Source organism: Salmo salar, chromosome ssa24 (assembly GCF_905237065.1).
Source record: "Salmo salar chromosome ssa24, Ssal_v3.1, whole genome shotgun sequence".
NCBI classification, from domain to species: domain Eukaryota; kingdom Metazoa; phylum Chordata; class Actinopteri; order Salmoniformes; family Salmonidae; genus Salmo; species Salmo salar.
This window is the reverse complement of record NC_059465.1, coordinates 27,237,289-27,264,139: the sequence shown is the minus strand read 5'-3', so window position 1 is coordinate 27,264,139 and position 26,851 is coordinate 27,237,289. Positions and strand designations below refer to the sequence as shown.

Below are 26,851 nucleotides of genomic sequence, written 5' to 3'. Positions count from 1 at the left end.
ACTGGATAATTAAGGTACCCTACATCAACCAGCATGATAAAACATGCCTCCTGGTGGCCCTGTGAATATTACCCAAGGATGGCACATTACAAAATAATGGAAATAAAATAATTGAGATAAAGATGTAAAACACACATTTTGTACCTAATGGGATTGCACTGTTTACTTACTTAGACGATTCTCCTACACATGCACAAGCATACTGCAATGGCATGTCGTTTCGAGCGCTCTTGCTATGGTCGTAAGCATGTAATACATTTTAATTAATACAAAACACAGCATCTTCGCTCCAACTGACAGCTAACTGGCGGGAGATGATGGTCGCCCGATACAAAGCAGCGGATTCGTTTTAGTTACAGTGGGCGGGCACGTGAGAAAGTTCACTGCAGCTGTTTGACTGGGGCTCGTCAGCGCGTCAGCGACCTTTCTCTTATCGATTGGTTAGTTCTTTTTTAAGGGGCAGGCGTATAAACTAAGCAGTTTGAAGTAGATGGCAGAGACTTTTGGAGAAATCACATGTCTGAGGGTTTCAGTTGAGGTCGGAAGTGTGAAGGATTTCTTTGAATAGCTTTTTGTTTTAGTGAGTTAAAAATGCAAAGCTGTGCAAAGTCTTGGGGGATCCTATTCGCCAAATCGGTGAATTCACATGCACCTTGCAGACATATATCTGGTAAAAGCCGAATCTTTGGGAAACTACAGACTAGAATCCAAAACCGCAATGCTTTTGTAACTGTCCGCGGTCTTCGGACGTCTGCAGTCTATGCTTCTTCCAGACAGATAGACAGAATACTGCCGAGACACGATGATTTTGCAGAGAGACATATTGGTCCAGGCGAAAGGGAGAAAAGGGAGATGCTGGATGTTCTTGGACTTGAGGTAAGATTTATAAACATTTGGATGGAGAATTGATAGGACAGAAAGTAGGCTAATGTGTCGATCTAATGAATTGCAGGCGCTCTTGCATGTTTCTTGTCATAAACAGCTGAACTTTCAACAATGTATATAGTTTTAGTGCGTTTTTTTGTGATCTATACATTGTTTTTCAGTCAATCGCCCAGTTGATAGAAGATACAGTTCCAGAATCCATCCGTATTCAAAGAAGTATGAAAATGGATGATCCTCTCTGTAAGTTTATCTTCTTTCCATCATCTTTAACGGCACATGTTATTGTTGAGTCAGCCTATTTTGCTGGTCTGAGTTTTCTTTTAACATTGTAAATCAAGCCAAGCAAGCGACTGGCTGAAATGTAGGTTGCACTCCTATTGTGAAGCCCTCTTCACCGTTGAGTCTTCCTTTGAACATATTTGGAGTTGTTTTTGCGGAACTCAACGAGCAGCACCAATCTCCTGTTGGGAAGCCGATGCTAATAGGATGGCAATTGGAGTGTAAAGTTCAGCCTTGAGCTCCTGTCCCAAGTCCAGTTCAATCTGGTTATAGCCGTTAACATTACATCACAGACGAATGACATGTGCAAACGTGCTTCATGGAATTCCTAATATGGTTAATTTGATGGGTTTTGGTATTCTTACTTTAATACATATTTTTTTGACATTTAATAATAGACAGACGGATTTTCAATCGATTAAGAGAATTAGGAGACTTTTTAAATGTCTTACTATCAATAATAGTTTATTGTCTACAAAACACTTACTAGGCACATTTCCCTGGCAAACCCCTGCATAATTCCACCAGAGACAGACGTCTCATACTGTTATCACTTGAGATTTACAAGGCTATAAACATATGACTAATGTCAGTACATTGTATTACTAATTTACCTTGTTCTGTGTAATGGATTGCATTTATTAAAATCATTGTTCTAAAGAAACTGACAATATTGACATAATATACAATATTTAATTAAGCAAAGTAATTTGAAAACAGACAAAAGTATTGCTGATGACAATTTTCATTGAAGGCACATCAAAGATTATTCTTATTTTGCCAATATTCTCACCAGTCCACATTGATGCACTCTTACCAGTGATCCATCTCTACAATAATCAATGCAATACAAACTACTCGTTTTGGGGTGTCAATGTCATGTATTGAAACTCTCAGCTGTCAAAATCCCTAGTATTATTGCTGCATAATTTTCTGTTTTGCATCAGTTACATTAGTCATTGTTTTCACTATCCTGATATTCCAGCAGTGCTCAACATGGTGAGAGGAATAAGTAATTCAATTGGTAATGAAGGCTTGGCCTAGTGTACTCAAATTCCACTGTACTACTTACTGATCAGATGCTATAAAATAACACTTATCTGTTATTTGGGGAGTTTCCAACATTATTGTTATGCAAAATGATTGACTTAATATTCACAATGCTTAATAAGAAGGTCGAGGGGGGTTCTAAGACCACCCTCGGTCACTCCTTTCTGTCTTGTTCCATTATGTAGCTAACCATGCTGAAGGAACAAACTGGAGGCCATACTGCTTTTGGCTTGTTCAGCTTTTAGGAGGGGGGGGCTTGGTTTGCAAAGCCAGCAAGGGATTCTCTTCACAACAATAGATGTGCTGGATGGTTCTGAATCAGGCTTTTCTGATGCTTTGAGGAACTTTGTGACCATGGGAAAACTGTCCTCTCTAATGAAATGTGCAGCTCCACAGTAGGCCCCCCCACACTAAACCACTGGCCTCCACTACTGATAATGCTTTCACTTGTTTTGTTATTAGTTGTCAAATGTTAGATTTCCAAACAGCCTTCTCTTGTGCAGCTGAGTCATAAAGCAGTAAATATTTTAAAAATGGATTTACAGTTAAATTCTTTGTGCCACCTAAACTCAAACTGCAAATGTTCACCGTTTTCTGATCGTGTGGTGGTATACCCCATTAGAAATCACCAGAGAAATGCTCATCCTGATTATGAGAGTACTTTTGGGCACTCGATTCAGAGGGGTAGTATTGTCCATTCCTTGCTGAGGGCGTTGCTAAGCAGCGACGGAATGCCTGAGGAATTCCAGTGTATAGGTGTGTATTGGCTGATCTCCCCTACAGCACTGGAGAATTAGGCTAGATTACTAACCTTTGGGAAAGGGCCCATATGGTACAATAGATAGAAATATGATGCACAAATGGAAGTGCATTCTACACGCACAGAAATGTTGTATACAGAACACGACAGAGTGACGTGGAGTACACAAAGCTGTTTAGTGTAATTTCCTTTCCACTCCATTTTGACAGTGAATCTGATGCTATATGATGTTACTGCCCATTTTGTTTGAGTGGTTTGTTCAGAAAATGTATGGGTATAATTGTTTAATGCACTTTTTCCTCAAATATATGTGATGCCAATTGTGATCTCTCTTTCTGCAGGTGAGAATGAAGTCTTGGAGCATCTCCAAAAGATTGCATCAAAGAACAAGGTGTGGAGGTCTTATATTGGAATGGGCTACTACAACTGCTCAGTGCCTCCAGTTATACAGAGAAACCTTCTGGAGAATTCAGGATGGTAATGGTCACTTTGGTACAAATACACAAAAACAAAAGAGTTGTGATGTGTTCTGCATCTAGCCAAGTAGTCTCCATCAGTAGGGCAAGATGCTGTATATTTGATTGTGCACTCAAGGTGCATATATGTATGGGCTTCTGCTTGTCATTAAAGCACTAATTGCTACATTGCAGAAAAACGTGCCCCTAATCAAATACATCTTTTGACTTGAGGCTCAAGTTTCCAGTTTAGGTTTGCACTGCATTAAATTACATCCTCACATGTGGGATCTTGGGATCTGTTTTTTGTCTGACTTAAAACAAGACAGCACTGACTTTTTATTTTCATAAACTTCCACCCACTTCACCCTAGTATCTTGATTCCTTGAAAAACTGTTTGGTTTTTCTGTGTATTGTAATACATTCTTACATTTTTACAAATATTTTTGTCATTTACCCAGAGCGATTAGTGCATTCATCTTAAAACCTGTTTGGGACAGACGTTCCACTAGCGGAACGCCTCACCAATATCCAATAGTATAGCGTGGCGCGAAATACAAACACCTAAAAAATGCTATAACTTCAATTTCTCAAACATATTACTATTTTACACCATTTTAAAGATAAGACTCTCGTTAATCTAACCACACTGTCCGATTTCAAAAAGGCTTCACAGCGAAAGCAAAACATTAGATTATGTCAGGAGAGCACCCTCCCAAAAATAATCACACAGCCATTTTCAAAGCAAGCATCTATGTCACAAAAACCAAAACCACAGCTAAATGCAGCACTAACCTTTGATGATCTTCATCAGATGACACTCCTAGGACATTATGTTATACAATACATGCATGTTATGTTCAATGAAGTTCATATTTATATCAAAAAACTGCTTTTTACATTAGCATGTGATGCTCAGAACTAGCATACCCACCGCAAACTTCCAGTGAATTTACTAAATTACTCACGATAAACGTTGACAAAAAACATAATTATTTTAAGAATTATAGATACAGAACTCCTTTATGCAATCGCGGTGTCAGATTTTAAAATAGCTTTTCGGTGAAAGCACATTTTTAAATATTCTGAGTACATAGCCCGGCCATCACGGCTAGCTATTTTGACACCCACCAAGTTTGGCACTCACCAAACTCAGATTTACTATAAGAAAAATTGGATTACCTTTGCTGTACTTCGTCAGAATGCACTCCCAGGACTTCTACTTCAACAACAAATGTTGTTTTGCTTCGAAATAATCCATAGTTATATTGAAATAGCTCTGTTTTGTTCGTGCGTTTGACGCGCCGGCGCGTTTCGTGACAAAAAAATTCAAAATATTCCATTACAGTACTTCGAAGCATGTCAAACGCTGTTTAAAATACATTTTTATGCGATTTTTCTCGTAAAATAGTGATAATATTCCAACCGGGAGACGTTGTATTCGTTCAAACAGTGAAAGAAAAAAATGGAGTCGTCTCGTGCACGCGCGCTCCAGTGTCATTGTCCTCAGAAGGACCACTCACAAAAACCCCTGCTGTTTTTCGCCCAGAGACTGCAGAGCTATCATTCCACTTTCTGGCGCCTTCCTAGAGCCAATGGAAGCCTTAGAAAATTTCACATTACAGCAGAGATGCTGTATTTTTGATAGAGAGGCTACAGAAGGACAAGAAATGGTCAGACAGGGCACTTCCTGTATAGAATCTTCTCAGGTTTTGGCCTGCTATATGAGTTCTGTTATACTCACAGACACCATTCAAACAGTTTTAGAAACTTTAGTGTTTTCTATCCAAATCTACTAATTATATGCATATTCTAGTTTCTGGGCAGGAGTAGTAACCAGATTAAATCGGTTACGTTTTTTATCCGGCCGTGAAAATACTGCCCCCTATCCCAAACAGGTTAATATAGCTAGGTGAGACAACCACATATCACAGTCGTAGCAAGTACATGTAATCATTTCTCTGTGTCTCCTGTTCTCCTCAGGGTGACACAGTACACACCCTATCAGCCTGAGGTGGCTCAGGGTCGCCTGGAGAGTCTGCTCAACTACCAGACCATGATCTGTGACATCACGGGCATGGCTGTGGCCAACGCCTCTCTGCTGGATGAGGCGACAGCCGCCGCTGAGGCCATGCAGCTCTGCCATAGGTGAGGGGAGAATAAACATAAGCGAAATAGTGGCTGACCATTAAAGGGTAGTTACTGTAGTATAGTTCATGTATAGGATCTAGTTATAGTCTATAAATAAGGCCCAGAGTTTCTCCTGGTGAGGTTACTTTTTCAGGAAAAACTCCTGGCCCTACACATGTTAAAGTTGCACTATGGTTCCTAAAATTGTAATAGTTTGCAGAATTTGTGACAAAACAAGCAAGTATAGTGTAGAGAATCATTGTTCCATCTAAACCGCTGTGAAATGTTTTCCATAACCAAAAAGATTGTTTGAAGCTGGTGTACAAAACTTAGTTAAAGACGCTAAAACAAAACGTAAGAACGGGAAGCATAGAAATAATTCACATAGAACAGATCTACGGCTTCTTAGACTTGCTTTCAATGAGAATGATAGATCTATAACTCAATTTCTATGTGGATTTGGTCAGGCTGCCCAACAAGTTGTTTGTTGTTATGTTCCCTACAGACAGAACAAGAGAAGGACGTTCTACATCGACTCACGATGCCACCCTCAGACGATTGCTGTGGTGCAGACCAGAGCCAAGTACGGACATCCTTCAAAGCTTCACTCGGACCAAGGTTAGAACTGTGTACTAAAAGCAGCATCCTCATTATGGGTGCTCTGATTGTTGACCAACAGCTACATCGGGGTCAAGACGGTGCTGAAACTGCCTCATGAGATGGACTTCAGTGGGAAGGATGTGAGCGGTGTGCTGTTCCAGTATCCAGACACCGACGGCAGAGTGGAGGATTTCACTGCGCTGGTGGACCGTGCTCACAAGGGAGGGGTAAGAGAGCTGCTACATCTGACATTGGTAGTAATGGTTTATTAACCTAGGATGCTATCTTAAAGTAAATGTGGGTTGGGGTTTGGTTGTGTTATTTTGGATTTCTTGCTCCTCGTTTGGTAGGAAAGGACCCTTTATTATGTGGTGATTCCAGTTTGGTACCGAAGTGACTTGTTTGAAGACTCCCCGTCTCTCATCCCTGTAGGCTCTGGCTTGCTGTGCCACCGACCTGCTGGCCCTGTGTGTGCTGCGCCCCCCTGGAGAGTTTGGGGTGGACATCGCCCTTGGCAGCTCCCAGAGGTTCGGAGTACCACTCTGCTACGGTGGTCCCCACGCTGCCTTCTTCTCTGTCAAAGAAAACCTGGTCAGGATGATGCCTGGCAGGATGGTGGGAGTGACCAGGTGAGGGCCCTTAAGATTCACATTGGCCCTTTTCAGAATGGAAGTCAGGTCTCTTGAGATTGTAAAATGTTGGGCTTTATAAACAACATGTTGATTGACTTTATATAATTCTTGCTCACAGTGGAAAAGACTGAATTATACAGAATGCACATGTACATAAAGACTATCTCGATGCACATTGGTTTGAAATGTCCCTTGTTCGTCTGCAGGGATGCAGCTGGTAAGGAGGTGTACCGTCTGGCTCTGCAGACCAGAGAGCAGCACATACGTAGAGACAAGGCCACCAGCAACATCTGTACTGCACAGGTACTGTACACCCCCCCCCTCTCAATACCGACACGCTGTACACCACCCCCCCCCCAACCCCCGAATACCGACACGCTGTACACCCCCCGAATACCGACACGCTGTACAACCCCCAATACTGTACACACCCCCTGCTGTACCCCCCATACCGACACGCTGTACACCCCTCCAATACCGACACGCTGTACACCCCCCAATACTGTACACACCCCCTGCTGTACCCCCCATACCGACACGCTGTACACCCCCCCAATACCGACACGCTGTACACCCCCCCAATACTGTACACACACCCCTGCTGTACCCCCCCATACCGACACGCTGTACACCCCCCCAATACCGACACGCTGTACACCCCCCCAATACCGACACGCTGTACACCCCCCACCCCAATACCGACACGCTGTACACCCCCCCCCAATACCGACACGCTGTACACCCCTTGTCTTCATTAATATATTTTTTTAAACATTTTATTTAAAGGAAAGTTTCTCACCTTCAAATGTATCTGTCTTTCAGGCTCTGCTGGCCAACATGGCAGCCATGTTTGGGGTGTATCATGGACCCCAGGGCTTAAAGCACATTGCTGAGAGGACACACAATGCTGCACTGATACTGGCTGAAGGTATGTCCTCCGACACCCTGACTGCACAGATCCATTTTTACGATCAATCAATGGTTAGCAAATTTCAACCAAAAGTGTTTATTGAGAAAGACAATGGTAACATTGCTTATTTTCAGATGATTTACAAATGTGTTCTTAGATTATTTTTATTTTTTTAAATGCCTCTCTCCCTCCTTTTGTATCAGGTCTGAAGCGGGCCGGACACAGGCTGCACAGTGAGATGTTCTTCGACACGCTGAAGGTTGGCTGCAGTGTGGCAGCCAAGGACATCCTGGAGAGGGCTGTCCAAAGGGAGATCAATCTGCGTGTCTACAGTGATGGAGTGGTGAGTAGTAACAGATACAGTTCGGGAACAAATTACATACACATCCACCCAGAGTTATTACATGTGCTTTATTGACAACGTTTGACCCTTAGAATACATTGTCATTAAAGCACACAGAAGCATAGATACACTCATATTAAGACCCCCTCCATAGAGCTCCACAGTGGCGGTGTCATAACCTAGCAGTCAAACAGGGAAATGGTTCCAATTGTTTTTGTAACATTCATTTTTCCCATAGGGGATTTTAGAAACACTTAAAATAAGGGCTGTGTTTCATTTAGGCTTACCCTGGCGTGATGTTTTGATAACCATGTAAAATTCTCGGACAAGGTGACTTTTGGTTGAAATGATTTATTTCTTTACCTAGTTAGGTGTGTCTCTGGATGAGACCGTGACGGAGAGAGACTTGGACGATCTGCTCTGGGTCTTTGGATGTGAATCCTCAGCGGTACGATTGCTTTCAATGGAATAAGATTATGCATATATTCAGCATTGCTTTCTTAAGAGAGTGCAAAGGTCCATCTTGAAGCCATTGGACAAATATCAAATTTCATTTAAATCTCAATTTACAGGAGCTGATTGCTGAGAAGATGGGTGAAAGGGTGAAAGGCATTATGGGTAGTCCTTTCAAGAGGACCAGCAAGTACCTCATTCACACAGTCTTCAACAGGTTGGTCTGTTTGTATCTGCCACATATTACAATATTTACCGTCATAAGGAGGAGCTTGTTATGCCATAACTGTTGATGACTTGTGTTCTCAGCGATCATCATATTATCAGTATAATGACACCAGACTGGTGAGAGACATTAGCTGATGTTCCGTGATTACTAATTGTCTTTGTTGTCCCAAACTCCAATTGATGCTTGGTAGATAATTCCTTGCACTGATAGCATAAGGTTGTTACGCATACAGTACCAGTAGAAAGTTTGGACGCACCTACTCATTCAAGGGTTTTTCTTTATTTGACTATTTCCTACATTGTAGAATAATAGTGAAGACATCAAAACTATGAAATAACACATATGGAATCATGTAAACAAAAAAGTGTTAAACAAAAATATATTTTAGATTCTTCAAAGTAGCCACCCTTTGCTTTGACAGCTTTGCACACGCTTGGCATTCTCTCAACCAGCTTCACCTGGAATGCTTTTCCAACAGTTCCCATATATACTGAGCACTTGTTGGCTACTTTTCCTTCAGTCTGCGGTCCAACTCATCCCAAACCATCTCAATTGGGTTGAGGTCAGGTGATTGTGGAGGCCAGGTCATCTGATGCAGCACTCACTCTCCTTCTTGGTCAATGCTGTGGGAGCCATGCTGGTTAAGTGTGCCTTGAATTCTAAATAAATCACAGACAGTGTCACCGGCAAAGCACCATCACACCTCCTCCTCCATGCTTCACGGTGGGAACCACACATGCAGAGATCATCCGTTCACTTACTCTGCGTCTCACCAAGACACGGTGGTTGAAACCAAAAATCTTGGACTCATCAGACCAAAGGACAGATTTCCACCGGTCTAATGTCCATTGCTCATGTTTCTTGGCCCAAGCAAGTCTCTTCTTCTTATTGGTGTCCTTTAGTAGTGGTTTCTTTGCAGCAGTTTGGCCATGAAGTCCTGATTTCACGCAGTTTCCTCTGAACAGTTGCTGTTGAAATGTGTCTGTTACTTGAACTCTGAAGAATTTATTTGGGCTGCAATTTCTGAGGCCGGTAACTCTAATGAACGTATCCTCTGCAGCAGGGGTAACTCTGGGTCTTCCTTTCCTATGGCGGTCCTTATGAGAGCCAGTTTCATCTTAGCGCTTGATGGTTTTTGCGACTGCACTTGAAGAAACGTTCAAAGTTCTTGACATTTTGCGGATTGACTGACTGTGTCTTAAAGTAATGATTTACTGTCGTTTCTCTTTGCTTATTTGAGCTGTTCTTGCCATAATATGGACTTGGTCTTTTACCAAATAGGGCTATCTTCTGTATACCACCCCTACCTTGTCACAACACAACTGATTGGCTCAAACGCATTAAGAAGGAAAGAAATTCCACAAATTAACAAGGCACACCTGTTAATTGAAATGCATTCCAGGTGACTACCTCATGAAGCTGGTTGAGAGAATGCCAAGAGGGTGCAAAGTTGTCATCAAGACAAAGGGTGGCTACTTTGAAGAATCTCAAATATAAAATATTTTCATTTGTTTCACACTTTTTTTTTTTGGGGTTACTACATGATTCCATGTGTTATTTCATAGTTTTGATGTCTTCACTATTATTCTACATTGTAGAAAATAGTAAAAATAAAGAAAAACCCTGGATTTGGTAGGTGCAAACTTTTGACTGGTACTGTATACTGGACAATACAGGGTTTAAGCACTAAGGTTTTTAAAGTAAAATAACACATTAGGCCTAAAACGTATCTTTATAATCTTGATTCACTCCTATTCTTCATCCCATGCAGTTACCATTCGGAGACCAACATTGTGCGCTACATGAAACGCTTGGAGAACAAGGACATCTCTCTGGTTCACAGCATGATCCCACTGGTGAGTTATGGGAAAGCAAAGAAGAAATGTTTTACTTTGGAGCTTTTTTTACATGGTCTGAATACTAAAAACCTACGAACTACTGAAAAGATTTCTCGGCCATCGGCATTTGTAATATCCATTTTGTTTTCCATGTCAGGGTTCCTGCACAATGAAGCTAAACAGTTCTTCAGAGCTCATGGTGAGTGAATATCAGGGTTGGGGTCAATTCGGTTAGAAAGCAGTCAATTCAGGAAGTACTGAGATTGAACCAATAATTAAAGGGCTTTAGCTTGCAATGGTTTCCCAATAAACTTAAAAGCTATTTATTCTAAAAGTTTCCATTTTTAAATTCAAATCAGTTCCTGAATTGACTCTTCGATTTGATTTGACCCCAACCCTGATTAATGAATCTTTTCTTTCACCTTGTGGTGGAGTGAAAAACACTAGCTTACCCTATGACTTGTAAGGACATCGCTGACTGTCATTTCCCATATTTCTCCCTTTGTTCTCTCTTTCCCACTGTTTTTAGCCCATCACCTGGAAGGAGTTTGCCAACCTTCACCCCTTCTGTCCCCTGGACCAGGCTGAGGGTTATCAGCAGCTCTTCAGGCAGCTGGAGAAGGATCTCTGTGAGGTGACTGGCTATGACAAGATCTCCTTCCAACCCAACAGGTAAGCCCCTCACCGACAGCAATATTCAGTCTGGGGTATTCATGACCAACTGGGATTTCAGTTTCCCAGACTCCTCATCCGAGCGTGATTTCCCTGTCGCCCTCTGTTACACATATAACATTGTCCAATTGATTAATTTTACTTGATCATAGAACTGTCAGTTTGTGGCTGATAACTATGGTTCCAAGTCCCCCACTTATCAGTATAAATGGGGCTGATGAATAGCACATCGTGCTACATTGGCCTGGAAAGATAGCGGCCTGGTTGTTAAACTCTTATTCCATGCTTTTCCTTTACAGTTACTATGACGCTCATATAGACTAACCTTTGAACTCGGCACGTTTGCTTATGCTGAGACTTCACTGGGAGCATGTGTCTGTGAGCATGTCTGGTACATTTAAGACTGTATAACCTCATCTTTCAGTGGCGCTCAGGGAGAATACGCTGGCCTCGCGGCCATCAAAGCCTACCTGAACTCTAAAGGAGAGGCCCATAGAACAGTAAGTATGGTTCTGATTAAACTAAACACATATTTGCTAGCACACATGCTAGGCCCTGTAGAGTCAAAATAACCCACCCTTGGTTAATTGTTATAACATTATATCAAAGTATATGTTGGGGTTTGCGTACTACAAATGACCATAATTCATTTTCAGTCTGAATGTTTTCTGCCGTCACCCATTTCCATGTAAACAACCTGTATGTAATACATGATACTTAGACCCACCTACAATCATTTATCACATGTAAAGCCATAAAGGGACTTGTTTTAAGTACAATCACTTGTTTGTCAACAGACATTGTATTGGAAAAGCTCTATCTGAAGAAGAGGGTTGTTGGATACTTCTACAGGAACTTTGAAAGGCCCCAAGTGTCACAATGTGCTGGGTTGAAGTGGCTTGAGTACATCCGGTGATGGGAATATGATAGAATAGTGAACGAAGATAAGACTGCTCGTTCAAGTAGCTTTCCAGTTTTATAATTTAGCCTTGATTTTTTTTTTACTGTCATAAGCACTTCTTTGATGGTGACATGAGCTCTTGAAACAGTCAAGGTCCACAGTTGTGCAAATAAGGGACAGAAAATACCACACTGTCTGGAAGTTATTTGATTCCAAGATCCCATATTTGGTGTTTTTTGAACTGCAAGTCATGGGCAAAATAGATTGAGCTCGGTTTGTTTTTCCTGTTGGGGAAGGAGGGGGGGATGTAAACGTTACCCAACAAACACACAGGTCTTGGTGACCTTGTGTGACAATATTGCAAAATGTCAAAATAAGTCTCCTTAAAGGGATAAAATAAATTGAAGACCTATTTTCAATCATGTTTGATGTCAATTGGAGATTTGCGCTTCGAAATCTTAATACTGTGATTGCATATCTAATGGTTGACTTGTTTAGGCCTAATTCTGTCTTTTACTTTGATGGTCTGAGTGTAACTGTTTCTGATATTTTCCTTTTGCTCAGGTTTGTCTGATTCCCAAGTCAGCCCATGGTACCAACCCGGCCAGTGCCCAGATGGCTGGCATGAAGGTGCAGGTGGTGGAGGTGGACAAGGATGGCAACATTGACATGGCAAATCTCAAGGCACTGGTAAGAGCTGGTTGGAGGGATTCTGCTAAGCTTACTGTTAGTGTGGCTGGTTAGATTGAAAGGCTACTCTAAAAAATCATTGCGGAACATGATGGCCCGACAGTCAGGTCACTCACTATGTACTGGTAGTGTAATTGGCGGTCAATTACCCCCACTTAAAAGTGGACGGTTATGTTGCAGAGACACAGACTAACACATTATTCCCCTCTCAGGTGGACAAACACAAGACTAACCTGGCAGCCATGATGATCACGTACCCCTCCACCTTCGGTGTGTTTGAGGAGAGCATTGATGATGTCTGCAATCTCATCCACCAGAACGGAGGACAGGTCTACCTGGACGGTGCTAATATGAACGCACAGGTGAGAGAAGAGTATAAGCTGTGTACTAAAACTGTTGAAAGACTTTTTTTGGGGAAAAAAAACAAATTGGGTTGCTTATCCAGATGTTAATTGAATCATGGACCCATTATTTTAATATTGAGTCATATTACAGAAGTGTATTTGAAAGAACCTTTTGAAAGTATATTTTTCTTTTACAAGTGTCTCAGGGATTACACTATTCTACAGCGTACGGTTGAATATTTTCAGTATTTTACAAATGTTCCGTCCTGAGAATAAATCACTTTTCTCTCTGGGTAAGCCAGTATTTCCCGCCAAAACAGGAAGTGCCATTCTCAAGCATAAATACACTACATGGCCAAAAGTATGTGGACATCCCTTCAAATTAGTGGATTTGGCTATTTCAGTCACATCCGTTGCTGACCGGTGTATAAAATTGAGCACGCAGCCATGTAATCTCCATAAACAAACATTGGCAGTAGAATAGCCTTACTGAAGAGCTCTGTGACTTTCAACGTGGCACCATCATTGGATGCCACCTTTCCAACAAGTCAGTTCATCCAATTTTTGCCCTGCTAGAGCTGCTCCGGTCAACTGTAAGTGCAGTTAATGTGAAGTGGAAACGTCTATGAGCAACAACGGCTCAGCCGCGAAGTGGTAAACCAAACAAGCTCACAGAACGGGACCACCGAGTGTGTGTGTAGAGTGTAAAAAAAAAAAATGTCTGTCCTCGGTTGCAACACTCGGTACTTGGTTCCAAACTGCCTCTGGAAGCAATGTGAGCAGAAGAACTGTTCGTCGGGTGCTTCATGAAATGGGTTTCCATGGCCGAGCAGCCACACAAGCCTAAGATCACCATGCGCAATGCCAAGAGTTTGCTGGAGTGGTGTAAAGCTCGCAGCCATTGGACTCTGGTTTGGCGGATGCCAGGAGAACGCTACCTGGTGCATAGTGCCAACTGTAAAGTTCGGAGGAATAATGGTCTGGGGCTGTTTTTCATGGCTCGGGCTAGGCCCCTTAGTTCCAGTGAAGGGAAATCTTATCGCTACATTATACAATGACATTCTAGTGAATTCTGTGCTTCCAACTTTGTGGCAACAGTTTGGGGTAGGACGTTTCAGCATGACAATGCCCACGTGCACAAAGTGAGGTCCATACAGAAATGGTTTGTCAATCGGCGTGGAAGAACTTGACTGACCTGCACAGAGCCCTGACCTCAACCCCATCGAACATCTTTGGGATGAATTGGAGTACCGACTGCGAGCCAGGCCTAATCGCCCAACATCAGTGCCTGACCTCAAATGCTCTTGTGGCTGAATGGAAGCAAGTCCCTGCATGTTCCAACATCTAGTGGAAAGCCTTCCCAGAAGAGTGGAGGCTGTTATATCAGCAAAGGTGGGACCAACTCCATATTAATGCCTATGATTTTGGAATGAGATGTTCCATGAGCAGGTGTCCACATAATTTTGTCATGTAGTGTATTTGAGCTATTCAATTTGATAATTTTTTTAACCCAGGTCTAATGCATTTTACCCCCAGAGTACAGTAGTGCCCTCTTCTGTAGATGAGTAACTTTGGAGAATTGCCTTTCTACCACATTGTCATCACCGCTCTCTCCTACCTGCTCTGCTCTCTACTCTACAGGTGGGCCTGTGTCGTCCTGGTGACTATGGATCTGACGTCTCTCACTTGAACCTCCACAAGACTTTCTGTATCCCCCACGGAGGCGGAGGACCAGGGATGGGACCTATTGGAGTGTAAGTGACAAACTGGATAGTTTCCCTCAAATGCACATTGGTGGGCAAAGCACAAACTCAAACTGCCCGAAGCAAATCTATAACTGGCCAAATCCATTATAAATGTGGAGTTTTTATCCTGGTTAGGAAACACTACTCTCAGTAAGTATTAGTGCAAAGAAAAACACAATATAAAAAGTGGATAAGTAATTACTTTTGACTTTAAATCGAGTTGTGTATGATAAACAGGAAGGAGCACCTCGCCCCATTCCTGCCTAGCCACCCAGTGGTCTTAATGTCAGCCGGCAACATGTCCAGCTCCCTGGGCACCATCAGTGCTGCCCCCTGGGGCTCCAGTGCCATCCTGCCCATCTCCTGGGCTTACATCAAGGTCAGTACTACATCTATCCTATGAGCAGGTTGACGTTTGTCATGAATATTGGCTTGGAGGAAGAACTGAGTGGTATCTGCTAGATTGGCCAGATGCAAAGTCAATATTGGCTATATTGTGAAAATGTAATGGAAACCAAAATGTGGTTTTTGGTCTTAATTTAAGGTTAGTCATCAGGATTAGCGTTGTGGTTAATGTTAGAATCTGATTTTAAACCTATGACTTTGTGGCTATGCTAGCTTGTGACCACTGCAGAGCTGCCTCCAGTACACAAGTCATGACATTACATGCATCCTATGGTTCAGTGCCATGGAATTTCAATAATGATAGATTTGTTAGAATAGTGTTATTCAGGATACTCAAATTGTCTTTCTAGGCAAATGCAGAGAGAGAACATGCAACTAAAGCAGCGACATCAGTTGAGTACATGTCGATATAGACCCTGACCTTGTATCCTACTGTGTAGATGATGGGAGCCAAGGGGCTGGTTCACGCCACAGAGGTGGCTATCCTGAATGCCAACTATATGGCCAAGAGACTGGAGAGCCACTACAAAATCCTCTTCAAAGGCAGGAAAGGTGAGTGGTAATTCCTATTCACCCCGTTTTACAGCGTTTTCCAAACTAGGGGTCATGACCTTGTCGGATTTCCTGATTTGAAGATGGGGTCACGAGAGAAACTAATTCGCCATTTAGTTCATAGAACCACGGGTACATGAGTGACCTTTGATATCCGGTAAAAGCGGTCGGGACAAACCGAGCGGTCTGTTTTACTTCCTACAAATGTGGCTCACATTTTTGAACAGTTGGAGCTATAAGCTATTATGACCCCATTCCTGAAAGCTAAGACTCGCAGGAACACTTGCGTGTCTTTTTCCCTCTAAGACGAGCACAAGCTGCACAGGACTTAAAACCGAGTGGACAGGACCAGTCACCAAATCTGACTGGAGGGAAAAAGAACACCATCACTGAAAGCAGTATCTTTTCTACACAGAAGATCATACAATTATTGCCAGATGCTTTTCTTAGATTTTGTTCCTAAACTTCAATACCTTTGCATCTGTCACTTGGAACCATATTCCATTTGTAATGGACGGTCACACTCCCAAATAAAAGTAAACATTTTGCTTTTGATTACATCACTTTATAAAGTCCTTCAGTAATTAGCCAACACTAGCAAAATGTTGCTTTAACACCGATTGTTTTGGTCCACAGGCTTTTGTGCTCATGAATTTATTTTGGATGTGAGGCCATTCAAGAAGTCCGCAAACATTGAAGCGGTGGATGTGGCGAAAAGGCTACAGGATTACGGTGAGCTGGAACACACTGCATTAACGGATAGTTGGGCACTGCTGAAAAGTCAACATGGTCCACTTGTCTCTTACTCTAAGTAAAAAAAATTGACGTTTTATTATTGAATTTCCTCGTGAGCCTTCTCATCCCCCTGTGTGTCTAACCTTGGTCAGGTTTCCATGCCCCCACCATGTCGTGGCCCGTGGCAGGAACCCTGATGATCGAGCCCACTGAGTCGGAGGACAAGGCAGAGATGGACCGCTTCTGTGACTCGCTGATGGGAATCAGACAGGAAATAGCAGATATTGAGGAAGGCAGGATGGATGCCCGCATTAACCCATTGAAGGTACGTCACTGGCCTGACTCAGACAACTAACAAATTGTGTCAAGCCATGCAATCAGCTACATACAGTGGTCATTAAACTCATTGCAATTTTACTAAGTCAAATTGGTGTTAGTTTCAACTTAACTGTTTTGTGTTGTTGACATCCTCTGAGGAAAAGGCAAGCATTTTTGAAACTGTCTGATTGAGATGGGGTTTCTGAAGTGTAATTATTTTTTAATGTATGCTTTGGCCACATACGAGAATAGGATGAGTCAACATTATTTGGAGTGGAGTTTGAACTTTAAAAGAAAGATTTTCACTAGACGGTTTAAGAAATACCACTGTGATATGGACAACCTTTTATTATAGTGTTATTGAGCATAAATCTGTGCTTTTAGTGGTAGCACCTAAAATGTAGCACGAGTTGCTGTATGTCACCAGAGCAGCTAAAATAGGTGTTCACTGGGGTCTGTGTCCACAGATGGCACCTCACTCCCTGGCAAGCATCACCTCCTCTACCTGGGACAGGCCCTACTCCAGGGAGTATGCTGCTTTCCCCCTGGTGAGTCATCTCTCTGGAAAACATCACACACTACCAACTCCATTAAAAATGTCTGTTTTCATGCAAATGTCAACATCAGTGTTAGCAAAATCTTTACACATTACCTTGCTTACAATTTGTTATTAGAAAGAGTAAACTCGCTTTCCCCATTTCCAGCCATTCGTGAGGCCTGAGACCAAATTCTGGCCATCCATCTCCAGGATTGACGACATCTACGGTGACCAGCACCTGGTCTGCACCTGCCCCCCCATGGACGTGTATGAGTCACCATACGAGGAGAAGAGAGCTTCCTCATGACAAACGCCTCCGTTATACCAGTCATCACACTTCCAAATTCTGAAAATCCATTGAGTTGTATCGTACACTGTAGTTTCTGTATTTCAATGTGCCTCGACTCTTTTCTGTTGTACAAATAGTTGCCTTGACTTCCTTCATGATGTTTTTATGCTCTAAAGTAGCGGATCGGACTGACACGTAGATCAAGTTGTAGGGTTTTGTTAATATTTGCTCTGTTCTGTGCATGAAAATGTGTATTTTGACATCACTTATGCTAGTCTTGATAAGAATTATGGATAGTTGTATTAAATATTGTCTCTTTTCCACCTAAGGAAATACTGCCATCTAGATGTAAATGTTAAACACCAATAACTTTCTCACATGATTTGTTTTGAGACACTAATACATTGACATTTATCATCTCCAAAACAGAGACTAAAGTGATGTTCATGGAACTAATTGGCCTTTAAGTATTAGTTCAAAGAATGACTTCAGTTCTCTGCCTATGGACATGGCATGAGAACCAAGGAAGTTCGTTCCTTTTAATCCTATTAGGTGATCATCTTTGCTTAGCCTCACTACATTGTGTGACTTACTGTACAACTTGGAACAGTTGTGGGTGCATGACTTTAAAGTGCTGTGGTGAATATCAATGTAAAGATTGTTAGACCCAAAATAGACAACTTGTAAGATCTACAGCCTGTATGCGTGATTAAATTACACATCGACTTGTGATTGTGGTTTTGCAGCTCAATATGAAGAGCATCAGTTCTGGTCACACACCATTGTTCTCACAAATGACTAGCATCTGCCTTGGTCTGGTTAGTGTGTAAGTGAAATTATGGAAGCAAATTAACTTAAGCAGGGGAGAGCGATTGTTCCTTGTGCAGGTTTGTGCCATTGTACAGCCACCACACATTCAATGCCTTCATTTTTTATTCATTCAGTAAATTGCAAAAATAAACATGTAATGCACTTTGATGGGTGCAAAATTACCCTTTTTGTCTCGTTACATTTGGATGGGGGGGAATTTAGTCTAGACAATATCACGCATTCAAGTGTTAACTTGTAACGCAGCTGCGTGGGATGTTGGATTTTAAAGTTGGTGGTTTCATTGCAGCCAATGGCAGTGTCCGTGATAACGCAAGGAGCCAGTTGTGGATTGGATAGCTCTACACCTCAGAAAATGCCAAAAAACACTGGAAGGTGTCAGATCTGCCCCTAGTAATGGTACCGGAGAGAGCGCAGGGCTTGGGTACTGCCAGAGTTCTAAACAAAATAAATGCTGGGCCTGTAGTCTCATGGATTATGTGCCATCTTCAGAGGAGCTAGAGGTTGTAATGGACTAAATGGAACGGTATCAAACATGGTAGCTGTTCAATTTATTCCATTCATTACAATGAGCCCGTCCTCTAACTCCTACCAGCCACCTCTGCTCTGCCGTTGACCCATTTTGGCGAAGGAAGATTTAGAAGCTACAGAAGACATTCAGCTTTGAAACAGACTGATCATTATTTCAGAAACATCATTATCAGGGGAGGACTAAATGGTGTGGCAACAGCTGACAACCTTTGATGTGGATGGAAGGAACTTGCACAGCCATTAAGCTTAACATATTTGAATAGTCTTTATTGAAGAAAAAAAAAAGAAAGTAATTAGATAAGGCACTGGTGACATGTAAAGTGCTGAGCCACAGCTCCAGTACTAGATTTCCATGGGTAATATTCTATTGTGTAAAAGGGGGATAAATAATATTGATTTATCATTAACCCTATAGCACATGACATTCGAGTTAATGTATGGGTAAAGCGGTACATCGAAATACTTAACTTTACTCACATTATGTGCCTAAGCATAGGTGTTAGCATGTCTAACCAAAAATAAATTTAAAATATAGGTAAAATACATGCATTGCACCAGAGATTAAAACAAAATACCTGTATGAACATTAGTTATACTGTATGGCAAGTATATAACAGACAATTGCAAGACAAATCAGTGACCATTCAAATACATAATGGTAGGCATTAAAAGTGATAAAAACTACTGTACAACCTAGTCAAACATATGTAAACCGGGAACTTTACAAATGGTGAATGACCAGGTATAATATCAACACCCTCCATTACTTACTCCTGTGACGCAGCTTAAGATAGATTAAACCCTGACTAGGCGATACAAGCTCAGAATGAAGCCATCCCAAGAGCTCATGAACTGCAAACATTTACTGCCATATCCCCTGAAACAGAGTAACATTATTTGCAGTTGCTCTCACTAACAACCAGCTTCACTCCCATCTTGTAGGCAAAGGCCTGAGTGGCCTCTAGCTCAGTGTCACTGGGAGAGGCCTTCTTCCGCTCGACAAGTCGGTCCACCAGCACCACAAACACACCAGATATGATGAGAACCAATCCAGACAGGTAGAAGCATGCACCAAAGTCTTTGTCCAGGTCAACCAGCCAACCTGTGCAAAGAGAAGAAATTTGAGCCCACAAACTGCTGCCCTGGATGAATAAACCAGTAGCTTCACTGATTAAAAGCTTAGTTCATTCAAAGTGAAAATGGGTGCAATTCAGTTAGTGCATGTCAACATTGTAATTTCACCCCATCTCACCTGCAGCAGGTGGACCAATGAAGCCCCCGATACTTCTAAAAAGCATGAAGAGTCCCAGGCCGCTGTCGAACCCCTCCAGGCCCACTATGTCCACAATAGACATCACATGGATGGCTACAACGCAGCCAAACAGAAAACCGTAGAGCGAGGAGAAGACCAGAAGGACCGAGTAGTCCTTGCCAATGGGCAGCAGCAGTAGCACTACTCCCAACATGGTGACCACCATTGTCAGCAGCTGTAGGTTCCTCACCAGCCTCAGATTGGCCAGCCAACCACAGGCCAGCCGACCAAGCAAGTCAGCCAATGCCAGCACAGACAGGATGGATGCCGCCCAGTAGTTCTTCAATCCCAGGCTGGTGGCATAGGGAACCACGAATAGAGGTGGGATGAAAAATCCTGCAGCAGCGAAAATGGCAAACAGGATGTAGAGCAGAAATTCTGGTTTCCTTAGCAACGTCCACTGGAAGCTTAGCTTCTTTGGCATCGGGTCATCAGCAGCTTTGGAGTCCTGGTGGTTGTCCTTATTTGGCTTGGTGGGATTATGGGGTTTGGATTCAAGAGGTCTCATGAGGGCTCCACAGACACAGATGTTGAGCTGAAGGCTCCCTATGATGAGCAGAGCTCCCTGCCAGGTGTAGACCTCGATGAGCCACTGGAAGAAAGGACTGAACACCATGGCGAAAACACACTCCCCAGAGCTGGCTATGGCGTACGCTATGGGACGCCACTTCAGGAAGTAGTGGCTCACTATGCTGTTGGCTGGTAACCAGGAAAATGAAAGTCCCAAACCTAAAAATAAAGTGATGATAAATCTTGGCTCTGTGTTGGTCTGTTACACATGTATAATGTATTACATTTAGTATGTGCTCAAATTTAATGAGCCAATATAGCTAATCAATAACTACACCAAGTTGTTCAGTTACAATGCGTTCTGGTTGGGGTCACAAGGTAAAATTCATCAGGATTGTTTACCCTCAGGGATGACCATTTCAGTTCTATTTTCTCAAACTTCCGAAATCGAAAATCACTCGAGGTAATGCCTTTTATTTTCCTCTGATTATTTTAACTGTACTGGTACAGTAGGTTTTATGGGCTGGTGACCGTTGTCTCCTGTGATTGGTCATTGACAACAAAAAATACGTAAACTTATTTTTCCACTTGGGGAGCCCTCAACCCTACCTTGCAGTACACCTATGCTGAGGTACATCCATGGAAGACTGAGGTCGAGAGAAGCCAGGATCATCCCTGAAGCAGTGAGGAGCCCTCCCATCATGATGACTGCCCTCTGGGTACAGTGCATGCTCAGGACACTGGCGACTGGGGCTGAGGTGGAGACAAATCATTACAGGAATCAGAGTGGATTGTTCTAGTGGTTACTACAACAAAATGTCAACCTTGTCTAGTTGCTTGAGCATGAAACCCAGGTTTGTTTTTGGCCAACTTATAACGCTCTATAACCATGCAACACATTTCAGTTGAATAATGAAATAGAAGTTAAACTGCAATGTAAACAAGACAAGTTGCCCTCACTTACCTCCCAAGTGAAACATGACTATCATAGTGGAGGTGACCCATGAGGTGGTGCTGGTGAGGACTCCAAAGTGGTTCTGGATCTCTAGGAAGAATAGGCCGAAGTTCTTAAGGACGCCTGTAGTGAGGCCCATGATAAAGAAGGCTGAGGTGACCACCACCCATCCATAGCCCCCATCAGGGGGGCCACCTGCCTTCATACCAGGGTTCTGCATCACAGCTCTACAGCCTTCGAAGAACATATGTACAGTAGGCACATGTTCACTGCTGCAATGTGGTCAGTAAATGGGTGGTTCCACCACTTTATTTTGACATGGTCATAAAGAGCACATGTTCAACTTAATAAAAAACAAATATTGCCCCCCCCCCAAAAAAAAAAAAAAACACTATAGATATTAAATGAAGTGCCTTTTTTAATTTAAACAGGCTTTCAAAATGCAATATTTGTGGACAATTTATACTTAATGTCAAAGGCAAGCAAAAGGCACTCATTTCGTGGACCCAAATACACTTAATTGCAACCTGGTCTCAGAGCATTTTGTATTATTCTGTTTGTAAATCCAAGATGCTCCATTAACCTCTCTCTTGGGGAGGTGGGACACTAGCTAATTCAAAGTTCTCAAACATACGACTATTTTACACCATTTTAAAGATACACGTGTCCTTAATGTAACCACATTGTCCGATTTCAAAAAGGCTTTACGGCGAAAGCATAAAGTAAGATTATGTTAGGACAGTTCCAACACAAGAAAAACCAAACAGCCATTTTCCTAGCAAGGACAGGCATCACAAAAACCAGAAAACCAGCTAAAATTATGCACTAACCTTTGACGATCTTCATCAGATGACACTCCTAGGACATCATGTTACACAATACATGCATTTTTTGTTCGATCAAGTTGATATTTATATCCAAAAACAACATTTTACATTGGCGCGTGATGTTCAGAAAATATTTTGCCTCCAATACTGTCAGTGAATCAGCACTACAATATACAGAAATACTCATCATAAACATTGATAAAATATTAAACTGTTATTCAAAGAATTATAGATGAACATCTCCTTTATGCAACCGCTGTGACAGATTTCAAAAAAGCTTCACGGGGAAAGCGCACTTTGCAATAATCTGAGTACTGCGCTCAGAAAAAAGACATCAAGCAATACAGATACCCGCCATTTTGGAGTCATCTAAAATCATAAATAGCATTACAAATATTCACTTACCTTTGATGATCTTCATCAGAAGGCACTTCCAGGTATCCCAGGTCCACAATAAATGTTGTTTTGTTCGATAAAGTCCATAATTTATGTCCAAATACCTCGTTGTTTGCGCGTTCAGTAAGCTACTCCAAGTGTAGGAAGCGCAGCCAAAATGTCACGACAAAAAGTTAAGTTATATTTACGTTCGTTCAAACATGTCAAACGTTGTATAGCATCAATCTTTAGGGCCTTTTTAACTTAACTTCAATAATATTCCAACCGGACGATTCCAATGTCTTGAAAAACATTTTGGAACACAGCTACCCCTTAAGTGAATGCGCGCCAATGAACTCATGTGCTTTCCTGAGTCAACAACTTCCAACTTCCTTTGTTCGCTCTCTGTTCACCATAGACGCCTCAAACAACTTTCTAAAGACTGTTGACATCTAGTGGAAGCCTTAGGAAGTGCAAAATGAACCCTAAGTCACTGTGTGTTAGATAGGCAATGACTTGAAAAGACTACAAGAACCAGATCTCCCACTTCCTGGTTGGATTTTTCTCAGGTTTTTTCCTGCCATATGAGTTCTGTTATACTCACAGACATCATTCAAACAGTTTTAGAAACTTCAGAGTGTTTTCTATCCAAATCTTCTAATAATATGCATATTCTAGTTCCTGGGCCCGAGTAGTAGGCCGTTTAATTTGGGTACGTTTTTCATCCAGCCGTGAAAATACTGCCCCCTACCCAAGAGAGGTTAAGACAGATGGTTACTTAACCTCTATGGGCTAGGTGGGCGTCCCACCTACTCAACAGCCAGTGTAATCCCGTGGCGCGTTATTCAAATTCCTCAAAAATGCTATAACTTCAATTTTTCAAACATATGACTATTTTACACCATTTTAAAGACAAGACTCGTTAATCTAACCACACTGTCCGATTTCAAAAAGGCTTTACAACGAAAGCAAGACATTAGATTATGTCAGCAGAGTACCCAGCCAGAAATAATCAGACACCCATTTTTCAAGCTAGCATATAATGTCACATAAACCCAAACCACAGCTAAATGTAGCACTAACCTTTGATGATCTTCATCAGATGACAACCCTAGGACATTATGTTATACAATTCATGCATGTTTTGTTCAATCAAGTTCATATTTATATCAAAAACCAGCTTTTTACATTAGCATGTGACTAGCATGTGACTAACATGTGACTAACACTGCCGGTTTATTTACTAAATTACTCACGATAAACGTTCACAAAAAGCATAACAATTATTTTAAGAATTATAGATACAGAACTCCTCTATGCACTCGATATGTCCGATTTTAAAATAGCTTTTCGGTGAAAGCACATTTTGCAATATTCTCAGTAGATAGCCCGGCATCACAGGGCTAGCTATTTAGACACCCAGCAAGTTTAGCACTCAAAGTCAGATTTACTATAAGAAAAATATGTTATTACCTTTGCTGTCTTCGTCAGAATGCACTCCCAGGACTTCTACTTCAATAACAAATGTTGGTTTGGTTCAAAATAATCCATAGTTATATCCAAACAGCGGCGTTTTGTTCGTGCGTTCAAGACACTATCCGAAAGGGTAAATAAGGGTGACGAGCATGGCGCAAGTTGTGACAAAAAAAAATCTAAATATTCCATTACCGTACTTCGAAGCATGTCAACCTCTTTAAAATCAATTTTTATGCCATTTTTCTCATAAAAAAGCGATAATATTCCGACCGGGAATCTGCGTTTAGGTAAACAGACGAAAGAAAATAAAGCATTCGGTCGACTCGGGCACGCGCCTAAGCCCATAGTACTCTGATCGGCCACTTGCCAAAAGCGATATTGTGTTTCAGCCAGAGGCTGCCTCGATATCGTTCAGCTTTTTCCCGGGCTCTGAGAGCCTATGGGAGCCGTAGGAAGTGTCACGTTATTGCAAAGATCCTCAGTCTTCAATAAAAAGAGCCAAGATGAAACGATTTGTCAGACAGGCCACTTCCTGCATGGAATCTTCTCAGGTTTTGGCCTGCCATATGAGTTCTGTTATACTCACAGACACCAGTCAAACAGTTTTAGAAACTTTCGGGTGTTTTCTATCCAAAGCCAATAATGATATGCATATTCTAGTTACTGGGCAGGAGTAGTAACCAGATTAAATCGGGTACGTTTTTTATCCGGCCGTGTCAATACTGCCCCCTAGCCCTAACAGGTTAAGGCATAAACAAAAGGAGGGTTGGACATATACGAAAAAGTCTAGCAACCCAAAGGTTGCGAGGTCGAAGCGCATGACATACAACTTTAGCATTTGAGCAAATTAGCAACTTTTCAACTACTTAGCATGTTAGCTAACCCTTCCCTTAACTTTAACCCTTTTAACTAACCCGTCACCCATTTCTTAAACTTAACCCTAAATCCTAGCCTAGCTAACATTAGGGAGCTAGCTAACGTTAGTCCCCTAGCTAGAATTAGTAACATATGTTTAGCAAATTCCTAACATGTTGACTGTCTGATTTACGTACAGAATCATACGAAATGCTCCGAGACCAGGTTGACAGCGAGTAGGAAACACTTTCTTAGAGCCTCAGCTTGTCTGCCTGAATGTATTTCTGAGCATGATGACCGTTTCTGAATTTCTGACTAGAAAGTCGTGTCCATTGGCGCTCTAAACTCCGCTTCTCGGTCGTTCAAGCGAATGACCGCACGTAGTGGACCTGCACTGCAAACAATGCAATGACAATCCGCACCACATGTGATACAATGCATCGATCGACAATATCTATTCTTCCTCGCAATGAGATAACAGCAGTTACTGCACTTGCATCATGTCTAGTCATTCTGACTTTTTTAAAATGTATAAATTAACAGTATTTATCCTGCTAACTGTTCTGAGAACTCAACGCAAGGATGGAATAAAGAAATGGAGTATCACTCACGACTGGATCGTAGCCTTCTCACTTCGTGCTCTTCTCCTCCTGGTTTATTGGGAGATATTGCTGTTCTCTTCTACTGGCCATATCGTAATTTCTATTTCAGCGCGGGGAGGTCTTCTATATATACATGTCGGAGTTGGACACTCCTCTTCGAGCTCATGCTCATTATGTAAGTCGCGACCAATCATGTATATAAACCCTGGATCGCTGATGCTTTGTATTGGCCAATGAGAGGCTTTGGTCACAACTCATTTATTTTTATTTAACATGTATTTAACTAGGCAAGTCAGTTAAGAACAAATTCTTATTTTACAGCCTACCCCAGCCAAACCCTCCCCTAACCCGGATGACGCTGGGACAATTGTGCTTTGCCTTATGGGTCTCCCAATCACGGCTGGGATCGAACCAGGGTCTGTAGTGACGCCTCTAGCACAGAGATGCAGTGTCGTTGTCAATATGTTAGGTTGGTTGTATCCTACAACATAACCATCGTAGACCACTAAAATGTGCAGTCAAAATTAAGCATGACTGTCAATACTGGAATGGAATGGACCAAGACCCCCAATCTAATAATTGATTAAATCATGTGTGTATGCTTAGAGTCAATGGTGTATGCCAACATGGAGAGAACCCCATCATTAATGGTGTAATATGCCCTTGCCTTGCGAATCGGGCATGTTCATCATTACATAATTGGCTGAAGGAAATTAATGATGACTATTAGGGCAAACTAGTCCATTTACAACATCTGACAGCCCTTTTTAACTGTCCATGCCCCATCTGTTTGGTATCTCAACAGGTTTCCTGCTCTCTGCAGAGGA

The 26,851-nt window shown here is 42.0% G+C and overlaps 2 protein-coding genes across 3 annotated transcripts; one reads left to right on the top strand and one right to left on the bottom strand.

The window, feature by feature from the left end:
* Positions 1-490: 490 nt before the first annotated feature.
* On the top strand, positions 491-18,745 carry LOC106585394 (glycine dehydrogenase (decarboxylating), mitochondrial). The gene is made up of 25 exons (XM_014171546.2): positions 491-876; positions 1,047-1,125; positions 3,316-3,451; positions 5,413-5,577; positions 6,065-6,142; positions 6,239-6,386; positions 6,592-6,788; positions 6,998-7,094; positions 7,614-7,719; positions 7,905-8,044; positions 8,412-8,492; positions 8,617-8,714; positions 10,498-10,582; positions 10,722-10,763; positions 11,094-11,236; positions 11,661-11,736; positions 12,702-12,827; positions 13,040-13,189; positions 14,813-14,925; positions 15,154-15,295; positions 15,762-15,873; positions 16,510-16,605; positions 16,761-16,933; positions 17,394-17,474; positions 17,631-18,745. Exons 1-25 carry the CDS (start codon positions 592-594, stop codon positions 17,769-17,771), a joined length of 3,090 nt encoding a protein of 1,029 aa, XP_014027021.2. The 5' UTR covers positions 491-591; the 3' UTR covers positions 17,772-18,745.
* Positions 18,746-19,358: 613 nt separating this feature from the next.
* On the bottom strand, positions 19,359-26,158 carry zgc:114041 (monocarboxylate transporter 13). Of its 2 annotated transcripts, none has more exons than XM_014171547.2 (5): positions 26,034-26,158; positions 21,899-22,123; positions 21,544-21,687; positions 20,365-21,153; positions 19,359-20,214 (listed from the first exon to the last, which is right to left on the bottom strand). In XM_014171547.2, the coding sequence occupies exons 2-5, from the start codon at positions 22,107-22,109 to the stop codon at positions 20,006-20,008; spliced, it is 1,353 nt and encodes a 450-aa protein (XP_014027022.1). In that variant the 5' UTR covers positions 22,110-22,123; positions 26,034-26,158; the 3' UTR covers positions 19,359-20,005. The 2 variants fall into 2 exon arrangements, with proteins under 2 accessions (XP_014027022.1, XP_014027023.1); XM_014171548.2 differs by having other exon boundaries at positions 21,899-21,979; positions 26,034-26,141.
* Positions 26,159-26,851: the final 693 nt, after the last annotated feature.